At 46.7% G+C, this 15,696-nt stretch overlaps 1 protein-coding gene across 1 annotated transcript in view; it reads right to left on the bottom strand.

Annotated features, from left to right (window-relative positions):
• The window catches only part of LAP3 (leucine aminopeptidase 3), a 31,270-nt gene extending 17,014 nt beyond the window's left edge, over nucleotides 1-14,256 (bottom strand). Inside the window, exons 1-5 of the mRNA XM_054030054.1 lie at nucleotides 14,057-14,256; nucleotides 12,883-12,998; nucleotides 12,474-12,528; nucleotides 10,578-10,683; nucleotides 1,379-1,538 (exon numbers count right to left, since the gene is read on the bottom strand). Coding sequence (XP_053886029.1) covers nucleotides 1,379-1,538; nucleotides 10,578-10,683; nucleotides 12,474-12,528; nucleotides 12,883-12,998; nucleotides 14,057-14,188 — 569 coding nt within the window. The 5' untranslated portion in view covers nucleotides 14,189-14,256. The remainder of the gene's footprint in view (nucleotides 1-1,378; nucleotides 1,539-10,577; nucleotides 10,684-12,473; nucleotides 12,529-12,882; nucleotides 12,999-14,056) is intronic.
• Nucleotides 14,257-15,696: the final 1,440 nt, after the last annotated feature.

Below are 15,696 nucleotides of genomic sequence, written 5' to 3'. Positions count from 1 at the left end.
AATTGATAAAGGTGGAGCTTGGATAGTGGGATCCCCGTTTCAAAGCATAGTTCTGGTCAATGAATTGTCAACAATCACAGAAAGGTGTTCTTAGAGGGATATCCCTAAATCCTATGCATGCTGTGCTATCAAGGAGCTCGCAACACTACTATGAGGAAGGGAAGTATTTTTGCCCCATTTTACAGATGGGGACCTGAGACACCAAGAAAATAAGTGATTGGCTCAGAGTTGAACAGGGGAAGTCTGTGGCAGAGCTGGAATTGAACCCAACTCTTCTTAATCCCACTCCAGTGCCTTAGTCACAAAGCCACAATTATACTTGAGAAGTTAGTTGTTTCATAAAGACCAGTAATCCTGAGGGACTCTCAAGGTATCTGTTGCCCTGGGAAAGGGATGAGTGTGGCACTGAGGCTTATCAGTATAGGATTAGGTTGAGAGATTTACCTAGACTACTACTTGGCAGGGTGCAGCTTCCCTCTTTCAAGGAAGGAACTGTCCCATGCATATCTGAGATTCACTCCCTAGCAGCAGAGAAGATGTCGGAGGCTGGTAGGGGAGGGGATATAAAAGAAGCCATTGAACTTTTCTGAGAAAGTGCTATATTACTGAGAGAAGTTCTGTTATTTGTCTCATCTCCCAAGGAGAGGCCAATGCCATTCAGAATCCAAAAGGAGCGTGTATCATTTTTCTTGTTGCGTAAAAAATAGATCACTAGATACACTGTGATAGGCAATGTATGTAAGACATGCTGGGGTTCAGGAGTTTATCAGAACTCAAAAAAGAATCAGGCATTTCTGAACAACAAAATAAACAGAGGAGATATAAATCCATGCACTTCAGGGCACAAACCAACCTCTAAGTGACAAAGGTTAGGAAGTGTCCTCGCCATGGATCCAGTATTATAATTGTTCACTGGGGGTTTCTTGCAATTTCTTCTGACATACCTGGTACTGGCCACTGCTAGAGACAAGGTATAAAGTGGACCTCTGGTGTGATCTGCTATAGCATTTCTCATGTCTTAGAAGGGTTTGTTCATTTAGAGAGAGAGAGAGAGAGAGAGAACGAACTCCTGCATTTCTGAGTTTTTGGGCCTAGTACCATTAAAAGCACTGTACACATCATAAAACAGACAGTTGTTTTTGCCCCTTCTTTCTTAATCCCAGACCCTTCTCTGCTGCAGGGAAGCACTTATGAGAGGAAAAACAAACAACATGACACTAGCAATGGCAATTAGACATGCAAAGCAAATGCTGTAAAGAGGTCTCTGCTGCTAAAATATTTTATGCAATACCAACTAAAAGGGAGGTGGGGGGAAAAGGAGTGATACATACTCTAATTATCCAAATGTTTCACAAGTAAAACTTTAGTTTGCCATCACCTTCCATGTAGCTGAGCAGTAACTACGGGTTTCTTTTTTTGCTTAAGTTCATTGTATTCATATAGCCCAAGAACAGCTCCTTCTGCAGCAGACTGAGCATCTCCACAGGGATCTACTTCAACACAAGGGACCTCCAGGTCCTGAACCTGTCTGCATCCAACTGGAAAATACAATACATCAATACGTGAGTACCAACTGCAGCAGCAAAATGGATACCTGAGGTAATTAATATAACTTTTCAAGGAAAGAACCCAGTTCTATTGACACCTGGTAGATTCTGGCATAAACCAGCTGAAAAAAAATATTCAATAGAGCAAAGCCTATAGCAGCAATGTTTAAAAAGCAGAGTATTGGTATTAATCATGCAACTCTGAATATAACTTATCAAATAAGCAATTCAGCAAGGGTTGAAAGACAAAACTAAAGTTCTTAAAACGACACAACTTTAGAGTACTTCAGCTGACCAAAGCCTATAGCCATCAGAAATGAAGTTGTAATACAGTGTGTTGCTAGTATAACTTAAATAGCAGTTAGTTTTTTAAAGTCACAACAGCCTTTTGATTCAAAAGGTGCATTTATGCACAGCAGAAAATATGAACATATTCCATAAACAAAACACTTATTTAAGAGGGACTCCCATATAGCAGCCCTGCCTGGATGCACCCTCCTGCTGCAGGTTGGGGCATGACAGGCATCTGCCTCAGTTTCCCTCTTTCAGCATCCCCAGTAACTCCACTCCAGCTTTGTCTACTACCCCTTCTTGGTGCTAGTTTATTACAGCAGCATAACATACATGGTCCAAAACACAGGCCTCAAAATCCAAGCCCGTTTCTCACCCCAGTGTAGTCATTAAGATCATCTGTTGTCTTATCCCATGACATCCTACATACCACCCTGGCATCTTCATCCATGTCCAGACTCTCTGTCAGTCCACACCAGCCTTGTACCAGAACAGCCACCCCAGCCCTTTCAAGTGGAGTGCAACCCTGCTCTTCCCAGCAGGAACCCCTGCCAGTCTCTCTGCTTGGGAACATCCTTGCCAGGGGAGCATCTTTCACTCTGCTTGGCCCTCCCATGATTCCTCTGGGACCAGCTCTCCAGCCCTGCAGATGTCAGCGGGTAAGCTCCTCCATTGCTTGCCTGCCTTCAGCTCTCTTTGGCCCTTGGCTCTGGGTTACAGCCAGCAAACAACTCTCCTTCCTGCTGCTCCTCCTGCCTTCAGCCCTCACTCTCTGGCTTGGGGATATCAGTCAGCAAATCTGTCACTCTTTTTTTTGCCTTCAGCTTTCTCCCAGGTCCCAAACATACAATTTTTGGCAACTCTCAGCTACCCCCGACTCCCACCTAGGCAGCTCTGATTCACCAGGTCTCTCCAACTCACTAGATCTCTTCCTGTCTGGGTCTCCCTGGTCTTTTACAGCGTCCAGGTGCAGTCCAACCCACTTAATTGGCCAACTAGGAGCACCTGTTCTGGCACAGGGGTGCTGGACCTACTTCATTTACTGGGGCCAGCCACCCTGTGACAAGGACTAAGGTTAAATGCAATATCCCTCTCAATTAAAATGCTAGAAAGCAAGGTTATACCAAATTATGAGACACCACATAAATATGCCCAATGCTCACACAGCATGATTTCACTGATTCCGAGAGACAGACTTCACAAATTCACAAGGAATTTTCTTCAGCCCCCAACTGACGGGGGAAAAGGGCAAATACAGTGACAATCTATAAAAAGGGAAATAAGGACAACCCGGGGAATTACAGACCAGTCAGCTTCAGTGTTCCCTCTAATTTTTCCCACCCATGTGTGGAATGAATTTTGTTATGTGCACCAAAATGGAGGTGATGTATGACACATCACCTTCATATCAGTGCACATAACAAAATTCATGTGGTAGGGCTAGGGCCAAGGGGTTAGGAGTGTGGGAGGGGGCTCAGGGATGGGGCAGAGGGTTGGGGTGCAGGGGTGTGAAGGCTCCAGCTGGCAGTGCGGGCTTTGGGGTGAGGCCAGGGATGAGGGGTTTGAGGTGCAGGAGGGTGCTTTGGGGCTATGGCGGGGAGAGAGGACTCTCCCCATCTCTCTCTCTCCGCAGCAGCCTCTCCCCACTGCAGCAGCTCCGAGACTGGGGCCACAGGATAGATGCCCCTCCCCTAAGCCCCGCAGGTCTAGGCCAGGGCTGGGTTCAGGGAGAGGTGCCCTGTGACAGGTCTGGGCCACGCCGCCCTGGCGGGTTCTGGGCTGTGCTGCACTGCCCCTCCCCAGCCATGGTTGGGGGCCGAGCTAGGTTGGGGCCAGGAGAAGGGCGCCCCTCCCTCAGTAGGTCCCCAGGTGGGTTCCCTGAGCACCTGTGCGGCACTAAATAGGCTGCTGCGCGGCCACACGGCCTCGCAGCTTACAGGGAACTTAAGTCAACTTAACTTCAGTACCCCGAAAGATAATGGAGCAAATAATCAAGCAATCAATTTGCAAATACCTAGAAGATAATAAGGTGATAAGTAAGAGTCAGCACGGATTTGTAAAGAACAATTTGTGTCAAACCAACCTAATATCCTTCTCTGACACGGTAACAAGCCTTGTGGATGGGGGAAGCAGTAGATGTGGTTTATCTTGAATTTAATAAGGCTATCTCACATGAGCGTCTCATAAACAAATTAGGGAAATACAACCTAGATGGAGCTACTATAAGGTGGGTGCATAACTGGTTGGAAAACCGTTCCCAGAGAGTAGTTATCAGTGGTTCACAGTCAAACTGAAAGGACATATCAAGTGGAGTCCTGCAGGAATCAGTTCTGGATCTGGTTCTTCTTCAATATCTTCATCAATGATTTGAAGAATGGCATAGAGAGTGCACTTATAAAGTTTGTGGATGATACCAAGCCGGGAGGGGTTGCAAGTGCTTTGGAGAATAGGATTAAAATTCAAAATGATCTGGACAAATGATCCGGAGAAATGGTCTGAAGAAAATAGGATGAAATTCAATAAGGACAAATGCAAAGTACTCCACTTAGGAAGGAACAATCAGTTGCACACATACAAAATGGGAAATGACTGCCTAGGAAGGAGTACTGCAGAAAGGAATCTGGAGGTTATAGTGGACCATAAGTTAAATACGAGTCAACCATGTAACACTGTTGCAAAAAAAGCAAATATTTTGTGATTTGTTAGCAAAAGTGTTGTAAGCAAGACACAAAAAGTAATTCTTCCACTCTACTCTGCGCTCACTAGGCCTCAACTGGAGTATTGTGTCCAGTTCTGGGTGCCACATCTCAGGAAAGATGTGGACAAATTGGAGAAAGTCCAGAGAAGAGCAACAAAAATGATTAAAGGTCTAGAAAACATGACTTATGAGGAAAGATTGAAAAAATTGGGTTTGCTTAGTCTGGAGAAGAGAAGACTGAAGGGGGCCATGATAACAAGTACATAAAAGGTATTTACAAGGAGGAGGGAGAAAAAATTTTCTCCTTAACCTCTGAGGAAAGGACAAGAAGCAATAAGCTTATATTGCATCAAGGGCAGTTTAGGTCAAACATTTGGAAAAATTGTCAGGGTGGTTAAGCGTGGGAATAAATTTTCCTAGGGAGGTTGTGGAATCTCCGTTACAGGAGATATTTAAGAGCAGGTTAGACAAACACCTGTCAGGAATGGTCTAGTTAATACCTAGTCCTGCCAGGAATGCAGGGGACTGGACTACATGACCTCTTGAGGTCCCTTCCAGTCCTACGATTCTCTGATGATGAAACACATAATATATCATGTTATATTGTCAAGGATATCAAAGTCTTAATTACCACCTAAGCAACAACAGGAAATATTTAAGGTTGTCATATGTGCACAGATTAGGGGCACACTGAGCATGGTTATAATCTTGTCAATTTCACTGATCCTCACATGGTGAAGTGAAAGTGACACGGGTCTTTTCAATTTCATGCTAGGTGGGAAAGCTATGAGAAGCAGATTCTGCAGACAAAGAACTCTAGTCTTTTAGGCCTTGTCTACACTACGAGAGTAGTTCGATTTTACTTAAATCGAATTTTTGGAATCGATATTGCAAAGTCGAACGTGTGTGTCCACACTAAGGACAGTAATTCGACTTTGTGAGTCCACACTAACGGGGAAAGCGTCGACATTGGAAGTGGTGCACTGTGGTCAGCTATCCCACAGTTCCCGGAGTCCCCGCTGCCCATTGGAATTCTGGGTGGAGCCGCAAATGCCTTCTGGGTAAAAAAAATGTGTCCAGGGTGCTTTTGGGTAACTGTCGTCATCCGTCCATCACTCCCGCCCTCCCTCCCTGAAAGCGCCGGCGGGAAATCAGTTCGCGCACTTTTCTAGTCAGTGACAGCGCGGACGCCACAGCACTGCGAGCATGGAGCCTGCTGCAACCATCACTGCAGTTGTGGCCGCTCTCAACGCCTCGCAACTTATCATACACCTTTCCCTGAGGCAGATGCAGAAAAGTCAGGCGAGGAGGCTACGTCAACGCGGTGATGGCCTGAAGTCTGAGAGTAGCACAGACCTCTCAGAAAGCAGGGGACCCAGCGCCGAGAACATCACGGTGGCAATGGGTCATGTTGATGCCGTGGAACGGCGATTCTGGGCACGGGAAACAAGCACTGAGTGGTGGGACCGCATAGTGCTGCAGGTCTGGGATGAATCCCAGTGGCTGCGAAACTTTCGCATGTGGAAGGGAACTTTCCTGGAACTTTGTGAGTTGCTGTCCCCTGCCCTGAAGCGCAATGACACCCGGATGCGAGCAGCCCTGACTGTCCAGAAGCGAGTGGCCATAGCCCTGTGGAAGCTTGCAACGCCAGACAGCTACCGGTCAGTCGCGAACCAGTTTGGGGTGGGCAAATCTACCGTGGGGGTTGTTGTGATGCAAGTAGCCAAGGCAATCGTTGATGTACTGCTGCCAAAGGTAGTCACCCTGGGAAACGTGGAGGCCATCATAGATGGCTTCGCAGCGATGGGATTCCCAAACTGCGGTGGGGCCATAGATGGAACTCACATCCCTATTCTGGCACCGGAACACCAGGCCAGCCAGTACATTAACAGAAAGGGCTACTTTTCCATGGTGCTGCAAGCACTGGTGGACCACAGGGGACGTTTTACCAACATCTACGTGGGATGGCCGGGCAAGGTTCATGACGCTCGTGTTTTCAGGAACTCTGGTCTGTTTAGACGGCTGCAGCAAGGTATTTACTTCCCGGACCACAAAATAACTCTTGGGGATGTGGAGATGTCTATAGTCATCCTCGGGGACCCAGCCTACCCGCTAATGCCCTGGCTCATGAAGCCCTATACTGGCGCCCTGGACACTGAAAAAGAACTCTTCAACTACCGGCTGAGCAAGTGCAGAATGGTGGTGGAGTGTGCTTTTGGCCGTCTCAAGGGGAGATGGAGAAGCTTACTAACTCGCTGTGATCTCAGCGAAACCAATATCCCCATTGTTATTGCAGCTTGCTGTGTGCTCCACAATCTCTGTGAGAGCAAGGGGGAGACCTTTATGGCGGGGTGGGAGGTTGAGGAAAATAGCCTGGCTGCTGATTACTCACAGCCAGACAGCCGGGCGATTAGAAGAGACCAGCGGGAAGCGCTGTGCATCCGGAAGGCTTTGAAAGCAAAGTTCCTGAGTGAGCAGGGTAACCTGTGACTTTAAAGTTTGTGTATTGAGAAGCTAAACCTGCCCCCGTTTCTTTGCCCAGTTAATGTTGACTATCCTATCCAGTTACATACCCCCTTCACCCCACTTCCAACACACGTTTCAAAATAAAAATAGTTCTACTTTGTTAAAGCACACCGTTTTCTTTAATACTGTATTCGCGGGAATTTTTTAAAACTGGGACGCAGACTGTGGTGCGGAGCGGGTGTACTGTAGTGGCGCGAATGCAGCTTCTAAACTCAAGGATTGACAGGCTCCGCTGCGGTGGGATGGTTGTTTCAACGGAGCCTGTCACCCCTCCTGATAGGGACTGTGTGTATGGGGGGGTCTATGTGACTTTGTGGCAGGGGGAGGACGGTTACAGATCCCCTGCTGTGTGGCTCTGTGATCCTGCCTAAGGACCGCCGCTTAAGATCTGTAACTGCCCTCCCCTGCCACAAAGTCACAGAGCAACCCACCCCCCACCACATAACATGAAAACAACCTCCCAGACTAACCAGGGTAACTAGTCACTGCATCACTGCACTATGTATGTGCCCTGCTGCTGTGCCTGCCCCCGACTATATACCCTGCCAAAGGTGACTGTCCTGTCGAATTACCAACCCCCTATCCCCCCCTCCTCCAAAAGAACATGATGGAAACAGTAGTTAACAGAAACGTATTTTTTATTATCAACCAAACATGGAACTGGGAAAGTGAAACTTGGACGGGGGCTTGTGTCAGGCGGGAAGGAAAGAACTTGTCAAATTTTGGGGAATGAGAGCCTTCTGCTGCTCGAGCTCTCTGCAGGGGTGGAGTGAGAGTTAGCAGGGACTCTGCCGCCTCTCCTTCTGTGCACTTTGGGTGAGGGGAGTATGGGACTTGGTGGCGGGGGAGGGCGGTTAGAGATGGACTGCAGCGGGGCTCTGTCCTCCTGCCTCCGTTCCTGCAGAACATCCACAAGGCGCCGGAGCGTGTCCGTTTGCTCCCTCATTAGTCCAAGCAGGGTTTGAGTCGCCTGCTGGTCTTCCTGACGCCACCTCTCCTCCCGATCCATGTTGGCTTGGTGCATTCGGGTCAAGTTCTCCCGCCACTGGGTCTGCTGTGCTGCCTGGGCTCTGGAGCAGGCTATAAGCTCCGAGAACATGTCCTCCCGTGTCCTCTTCTTCTTATGCCTAATCCGCGCTAGCCTCTGGGAGTGTGATGACAGGCTAGGTTGTGAGACAGTCGCAGATGGGGCTGTGGGAATGGGAAAAAGGGAGTGAATTCCTCAGAAAGATAAATGTAGTTGTGAACAAAGAACATAGTCTTTCTCTGTTAACAAGACCATGCACAGCACCTATCACATGCGCACTCAGCACAAGGTCGAATTCTCGGCCTTCGCATTCAGTGCCTGGGGTCTTCTACAGCACATTTGAGAAGCCTCTCAGGAGAACGGAATTTCTGTTGCAGGCAGACATGGTAAGCCGTAGACTTGTGGCAGCTTAAAACTTTAATATTAGCAATGGCCTCATTTCACATTGAAATCTATGTCGGTCCCTGCTGCCAGCAATTCGGCAAGCAGGAAGTCTGCTCCTGTCCCACACCCTCGCGGCTGTCCCCGGGAACGATCCCTTTCGGCTGCCCCTCTCCCGCCTCCACCGCGTGGCTGCAAACCAGCGGTTACAGTTCTGTAAAGGAACGGCAAAGCAGTCCCAACACTAACATTCCCCTACCTCATTCAAAGCAGGTCATCATGAGCGACATCACCCTCATGAGGATCTCTGACAGCGAGAAAGAGAGAATGCTCCGGGAAAGCCTGCAAAGACCAGGGCCGTATGCCGCCATGCTGTGCAGAGCAATGATTCCAGAGTACTTGATAGTCTCGTGGCGTGGCAACGTGTCCTACTACGGAGGACCCAATAAGGCCGCTCTCCCCAAGAACCTAATGCAGCGGATTTCCAATTACCTCCAGGAGAGCTTCCTCGAGATGTCACAGGAGGATTTCTGCTCCATCCCCGGACATATAGACCGCATTTTACTGTAGCTGCTGTAGCAGTGACTAACCAGTAGAGCGGCTTGGGCAGGACAATCATGCAAAACCGGACATTGCTAGATTTTTTTTCAATAGTTGCACTGCCCATGACTGAACCGTTAAGCTAATCAAACTAATCATGAGAAACCCATTTTTTAAATTGTTAATATTCCTGTTCTGTTACAAATAAATGTTTAGATTTTTACAACACTTACTGGCTGATCCTTCCCCAGATTCTGTGTCCGGGGTAACGGCTGGGGAGGGTTGGTAGGGGATCTCTGTAAGGGTGATGAAGAGATCCTGGCTGTCGGGGAAATCAGCGTTGTGAGCGCTGTCGACTGCCTCGTCCTCCTCATCTCCTTCCTCATCTTCCCCGTCCGCTAACATGTCCGAGGATCCAGCCGTGGACACTATCCCATCCTCAGAGTCCACGGTCACTGGTGGGGTAGTGGTGGCGGCCGCACCGAGGATGGAATGCAGTGCCTCGTAGAAACGGGATGTCTGGGGATGGGATCCGGAGCGTCCGTTTGCCTCTTTGGTCTTCTGGTAGCCTTGTCTCAGCTCCTTGATTTTCACGCGGCACTGCGTTACATCCCGGCTGTATCCTCTCTCTGCCATGTCTTTAGAGATCTTCTCGTAGATCTTTGCATTCCGCCTTTTGGATCGCAGCTCGGAAAGCACGGACTCATCGCCCCACACAGCGATGAGATCCAAGACTTCCCGATCAGTCCATGCTGGGGCCCTCTTTCTATTCTGAGATTGCACGGCCATCACTGCTGGAGAGCTCTGCATCGTTGCCAGTGCTGCTGAGCTCGCCACGATGTCCAGACAGGAAATGAGATTCAAACTGGCCAGACAGGAAAAGGAATTCAAATTCAAATTTTCCCGGGGCTTTTCCTGTGTGGCAGTTCAGAGCATCCGAGCTCGTACTGCTGTCCAGAGCGTCAACAGAGTGGTGCACTGTGGGATAGCTCCCGGAGCTATTAGCGTCGATTTCCATCCACACCTAGCCTAATTCGACATGGCCATGTCGAATTTAGCGCTACTCCGCTCGTCGGGGAGGAGTACAGAAGTCGAATTAAAGAGACCTCTATGTCGAACTAAATACCTTCGCGGTGTGGACGGGTGCAGGGTTAATTCGATGTAACGGCGCTAACTTCGACATAAACGCCTAGTGTAGACCAGGCCTTAGGAAGACTACTCTGCATTGATTCATATTTGGAAGGTTATCTCCACAACCATAAGGCTATAGTTTGGTGGTTGGGAGGAGGGGAGGGTTCGGTTTTGTTTAAAAACATGGAAAACATATATTCTGCAAAAAATTAAAGACCTAGGCCCTTTTCTCACCAGGGAAACCTTCCCACTTGTCAGCAGTGAGTGAATTTTCCAAGCCATGCATTAGGTCTTATGCTTTAAAACAAAATGTGTTATGGCCTGTTTGATTTAAGGTCATGTGCTTCACCAAAAATGGAATGTATCACGTTACAGCAGGGCTTCAATAGATCAAATACTTGCAAAAGGAACAAATATTAAATGAAAACAAGTTAACCTGCAACAGCTGTCCGAATATTTTCTTTGTCCTCATTCCAGTTTTCTTGATCATTTACTCCAGCAGCCTTCTTACCCAAGCCGACAACTACAACACTTGGAAAATCCTGTGCAAAACCAACACACAAGCAGATTTAATTTCTTCACTCTGATTGCCATGATGGAAGGTTAATATCAATGATAAAGAGCATTCTTTTTAAATGAAGGCAAACATAACATGAAAATACATCCATTATCATTAGCATATTATGATATGCTCATCTCTACCTCTCAGTAATCTTGCATAAGCAGATGGACAACTTCACTGTTATCTAAGGGTACGTCTACACTTACCTCCAGGTCCGGCGGCAGGCAATCGATATTCTGGGATCAATTTATCGCGTCTGGTCTAGACGCGATAAATCGATCCCGGAAGTGCTCGCCGTCGACGCCGGTACTCCAGCTCGGCGAGAGGAGTACACGGCATCGACGGGGGAGCCTCCCTGCCGCGTCTGGACCCGCGGTAAGTTTGGACTAAGGTACTTCGAATTCAGCTACGTTATTAAGTTACGAGGTTAGTGTGGACCAGGCCTAATTGTTAACATTTATGTGTATTATTGTGGTGCCTAGAGGATCCAGTCAGGGTCCCATTGTGCTACGCCCTGTACACAAACACACACACACACACACTGAGAAGTTGGTGTCTGCCTCAAAAAGCAACCTAAGTAATAGGACTGTTCTTATTGGTTAGGGCTTTATGTTCAGTATAACATGACAAGGTCTGTGCACTTTTCAGCCTGTCCCCACCTATTAGTCTACACGGCATGGCAGGATGCCTCCATCCTGAGCAAGGGTATTTACCATTGTGGCTGCTCCACAACTCAAGAGCAGCAGCCACTGGCTAACTGATATTCTGCACACATACCCCTACCTCTTGAGCACTACAGAGAGAAAGGAGAAAAAGGTCTCAAAAGGGCAAACTGTCTTTCTGCACCTTACCACTGCTGAGAGCTCTTTCTAGTGCTGCTATGCACTGAAAAATTATTTAAAATGTGACTCCATCCATAAAGATATAGAGGTGGAGGGATCCCCACTCCTCCTAAGTGGGATAAAGTTAAGAGAACATTCAACTTGAGGTCTCCTCACACTTCTATTATAAACTGAAAGAGCATAGTTTTTGTAACAACAATGAGGAGTCCGGTGGCACCTTAAGACTAACAGATTTATTTGGGCATAAGCTTTCGTGGGTAAAAAAAACACTTCTTCAGATCCACAAAAGCTTATGCCCAAATAAATCTGTTCGTCTTTCAGGTGTCACCAGACTCTTTGTTGTTTTTGTGGATACAGATTAACAGATACCCCTCTGCTACATTTTATAATAATCAGTTTTCAAACTGCTGCACCGCGCAACTTCCAGCTCTCAAGAGACTGCAGCTAGTGCAAGCTTTCCAGCCCAGCTCCAGCCAACAGTGATTTGAACGGTCTTCTTTTTATCACTTTTTCATGCTCTTGGGAGAGAATTGCGTAGGGTCCAATTCTGCAGCCTTTTCATGCAAGGAATCCCTACTTATTTTAATGGTAGTGCCGCATGCTACAGAATTGGGATTTTGGGACCTGATCTAATCTTCAGTGAAATCCATGGGAGTCTTTCCACTGACTCTGTGGGCTGGATTGGGCCCTTGTAAAGGAACTTAGATAGAGAAGGCAAAAATCACTAAAAGTATTTTTTTGAAATCTTAGAAAAACCACAGTATAGTAACACATTAAATTCAAACACCACAGTATTTAATGAGAGAGTATAACATTCTGCTGTAATAATATGCTGCACCCAGAATAAGTTTATAATAAGGAATAATGCGAAGACTCAAATTCAAGCCACCCAGTCATCGTTATACTTACAAAAATTCAAGATTCATACCTGATGCAAGCCATGAAATAGGCGTGTTTTGCCTTTCTTCAAAGGAGGCCCAGATCTAGAACACAAAAAAGTGCCATGAGCTCTTTTAAAACAGAGATCCTGATTTTTGTGGTAATAATTTTATTCTCCAATCATGCAATATCCCTTAACTTCACACAGGGGCACTGGCTAAGAACAGATTCAAAGGGAAACATACCACCTACAGAATCACCATCTCCACTTCCTGCTGCACTGTTTTTTCATTAGAGGTCCCCTTATCTGATTCTGGCTAAACAGAATTGGGTTAAGTCAGTAGATATGAATGTCAGTGCATGAGGTGGTACGGCTGCAAACTAGAACAATCAATAAAGATGTATTTTCTGTGTTTACAATATCTTAAAAAATATAAGAAACTGATCTAAACACTTACATAGACAATAACTCTGTCAGCTTTCCAGATATAAGTCTATCAAAAGTCTCTCCGGCATTAGTAAACTGAGGAACTGCCTCTTCTTTTTCTTTTGCATAGACTCCTAAGACAAGGCCCTTTAAAAAAACAAAAAGTACACTAATGCAAGATACTATTTTTCTAAATAATATATATTGAGATTTGATAAATGTTTCTGAACATAACCACAATACTGTATGAAATAGGTTTAGTGAACTCAGTTTATTAAATAATCTAGAGTCTAAAGTATAAAGTCATGATTAGATAAATCAGGATACAAGCCCAGACCAAAAGTAACATTCTTTAAACAGGAGAAAGAAAGAGATATAATATGAATAATGCCATGCTTCAGATCATTGTACTACTTTTTAAAGGTATTTAGGTAAGTAGGGATACAGATTGGCAGGTGCTTTATAAAATCCCACTAAGCACTTACCTGAATTTTGGCACCCTCAATACCTTTAAAAATCTGGTTCATTATGTATAAAAATGAAGTTTCCAGACACAGATTTAAAATACAGGCTATTTTGTTTGTTAATTAACATTATCTCTGAACAGGCACATCTTGAAAAAAGGAAAAAGTTACATTGTTTGCGACTGAGTCAGGGTCAAGGACATTATCAGGTGCACTGAGAAGGAAACAAAACCACCAAACAAGAGGAAATCACGTGCAGGAGGGCTCTGCATTGGCAGCCGGTCGAAGATCAGCTGTCAACCTACAGAACCCTAACAAATCTTTCTAGAACTTCAGGACGTCCCAGGTGCTGACTCTGGCCCCAATCCCACAAAGCCAGAGGTTTAACTCTAAGCACGACACTCGCAAGGACTTCCATGCAACTACCCCAGCGCACGTGCGGGGGGGCGTGTGAGTTCGGGGCAGCAGCTAAACCAGCGAGTGAAGAGGGCCGGGAAAAGCCGGGGGATGATGACACTTAATGGGCAGCCTGGCCAGTCTTCACAGACAAGGGCGACTGTCGGGGACAACCCAGCTACCGTCTCCCCGACCCACCCCTGTCCGAGCCCCGCCCCTCGGGTGTCCGCCCTGCCGCTGGCATTTCCACCCTCGGACACAGACACGCGTGGCCAGGACAGCGCTTGTCTGCAGCCAGTCACTCCGCTCCCCTCCATGCACGGCCCCCAGCCCCGCACCCTTTACCTTGCACCCCGCGCTGCTGCTGTAGCCCCGCGGGGCGGGGGAAGGCCCCTGGCGGGGCCAGCAGCAGGAGAAAGGAGGAGCCCTGCCGAGGCTGCGGCGAACGAGCCTCCTCAGCGGCGGCAGCAGCAGCATGACCAGCCCGGCGGCAGCGCGCGTCCCCGGCCGCAGCAGGGAGGCAGGGAAGGAAGGAGAGAGCGTGTCCCGCCCCTCTGACCTCGGCGCACGCCGCGTGCTTCGGGGGCCGGGCCTTAGCCTGGGGCTCCCGGGAAAGGCCAGGAGCAGTGGGGACAGGCCTGGCTCACTGGGGAAGCCGGGAGTGGTGTGTTTCTGGCGCACGGGGTAGCCAGGCGCGAGGGTCTGGCTGACTCCTGCAGAAGGAGGCAGGAGCAGCCTCGTGGCTAATGAGTGGCTCTTGGTTTTGTTGTGCTGCGGTGTTCAGTATCTGCGGGTGCAGAGACAATCTCGTCTGAACTGCTGTCCCCCTGTTTTCCTTCCCCCTACTACCCCAGACTTTGGGAACATCTGGATTTGGAGCTGGACTATGTGGCTCGGGGTCATTTGTATATAAAATCACACACAAAGACTACCTTAAAAGGACATGGTTAAGGTTGCAAAGTCAGCACTCAAGAGTTAGGAAATGCCTGAAATAAGGGGATCATTAAGGACAAGTTGCTAGGTCATGGTTTTATGTCTCATTCAGAAACAGTTAAATCAATCCAGCACCATAGAGATTACAGTGTTAAATTTGCTGTAGCCATATTAGTATGCAGTACATCTTGCATAGAAAAAGTGGATAGTTGCCCTCTAGTGGATAGTGGTTCGATGCATTCATTCATAGTAGTAAAAAGTACTGTTCGAGATGAACGTTATTAAAATATTTTCTCCATTTGCTTACTATAAGCTTTTTAAAAGCATATAGTTGTAATGTATGTTTTACGGTCACATTAAAAGCCATCCTGTTTTGTAAATTGCATTTCATTGGGATGAAAAGAATTCTCGGTACAGGATTATGTTTTTCGTGGCATATGATAAGCTTTCTTGATTTGTTTTATTTGGTTAATTAGTCTTTTGAATTATTTCTATTTGGCATTTCTGGCTGTGATTTTACATGAATTGCATCAATAGGACTACTTACTCATAGATAAAGTTATGTGCATGTTTGCAGGATCAGGCCATAAACTGCTCAGATACCACAGTTAAGAGCATAGTATATATGTTTAGAGAGAGAGGTTAGGTTCTGAGTGAAGAAAATGTAAATCTCAGAGATGAACAGAAAAAAAAGGTAATAACTGAAAATTTAAGATTAGTGAGAATGACTGTTGTAAGATTTCTTGCAAAATCTACTCATGAGTGTACCCTATATATTCTGAACAGAAGTGGATTTGTGATGTTGTTATAGCAAAAGTACTAGTCATAAAGGAACTACATTGGGTATGTTGACATGTATTGGATTGTTAGCATGTACACTAGAACATAGCATTTCAGTAGGACTTCATATGAATTACATTTTAATGCCAAATGATCTGGAAAATCTTTGAGAAATGAAGAATGGTTGACTGCTAAGCACAAGAATCTGAGACCTTGAGCTGCTGAGCGAAGCAAAAAATCATTTTCCTTTTCCAGATTCCTGTAACTGAACT

The sequence above is a fragment of the Malaclemys terrapin genome, chromosome 5, assembly GCF_027887155.1.
Source record: "Malaclemys terrapin pileata isolate rMalTer1 chromosome 5, rMalTer1.hap1, whole genome shotgun sequence".
Classification (NCBI taxonomy): domain Eukaryota; kingdom Metazoa; phylum Chordata; order Testudines; family Emydidae; genus Malaclemys; species Malaclemys terrapin.
This window is presented reverse-complemented; position numbering and strand designations above follow the sequence as displayed.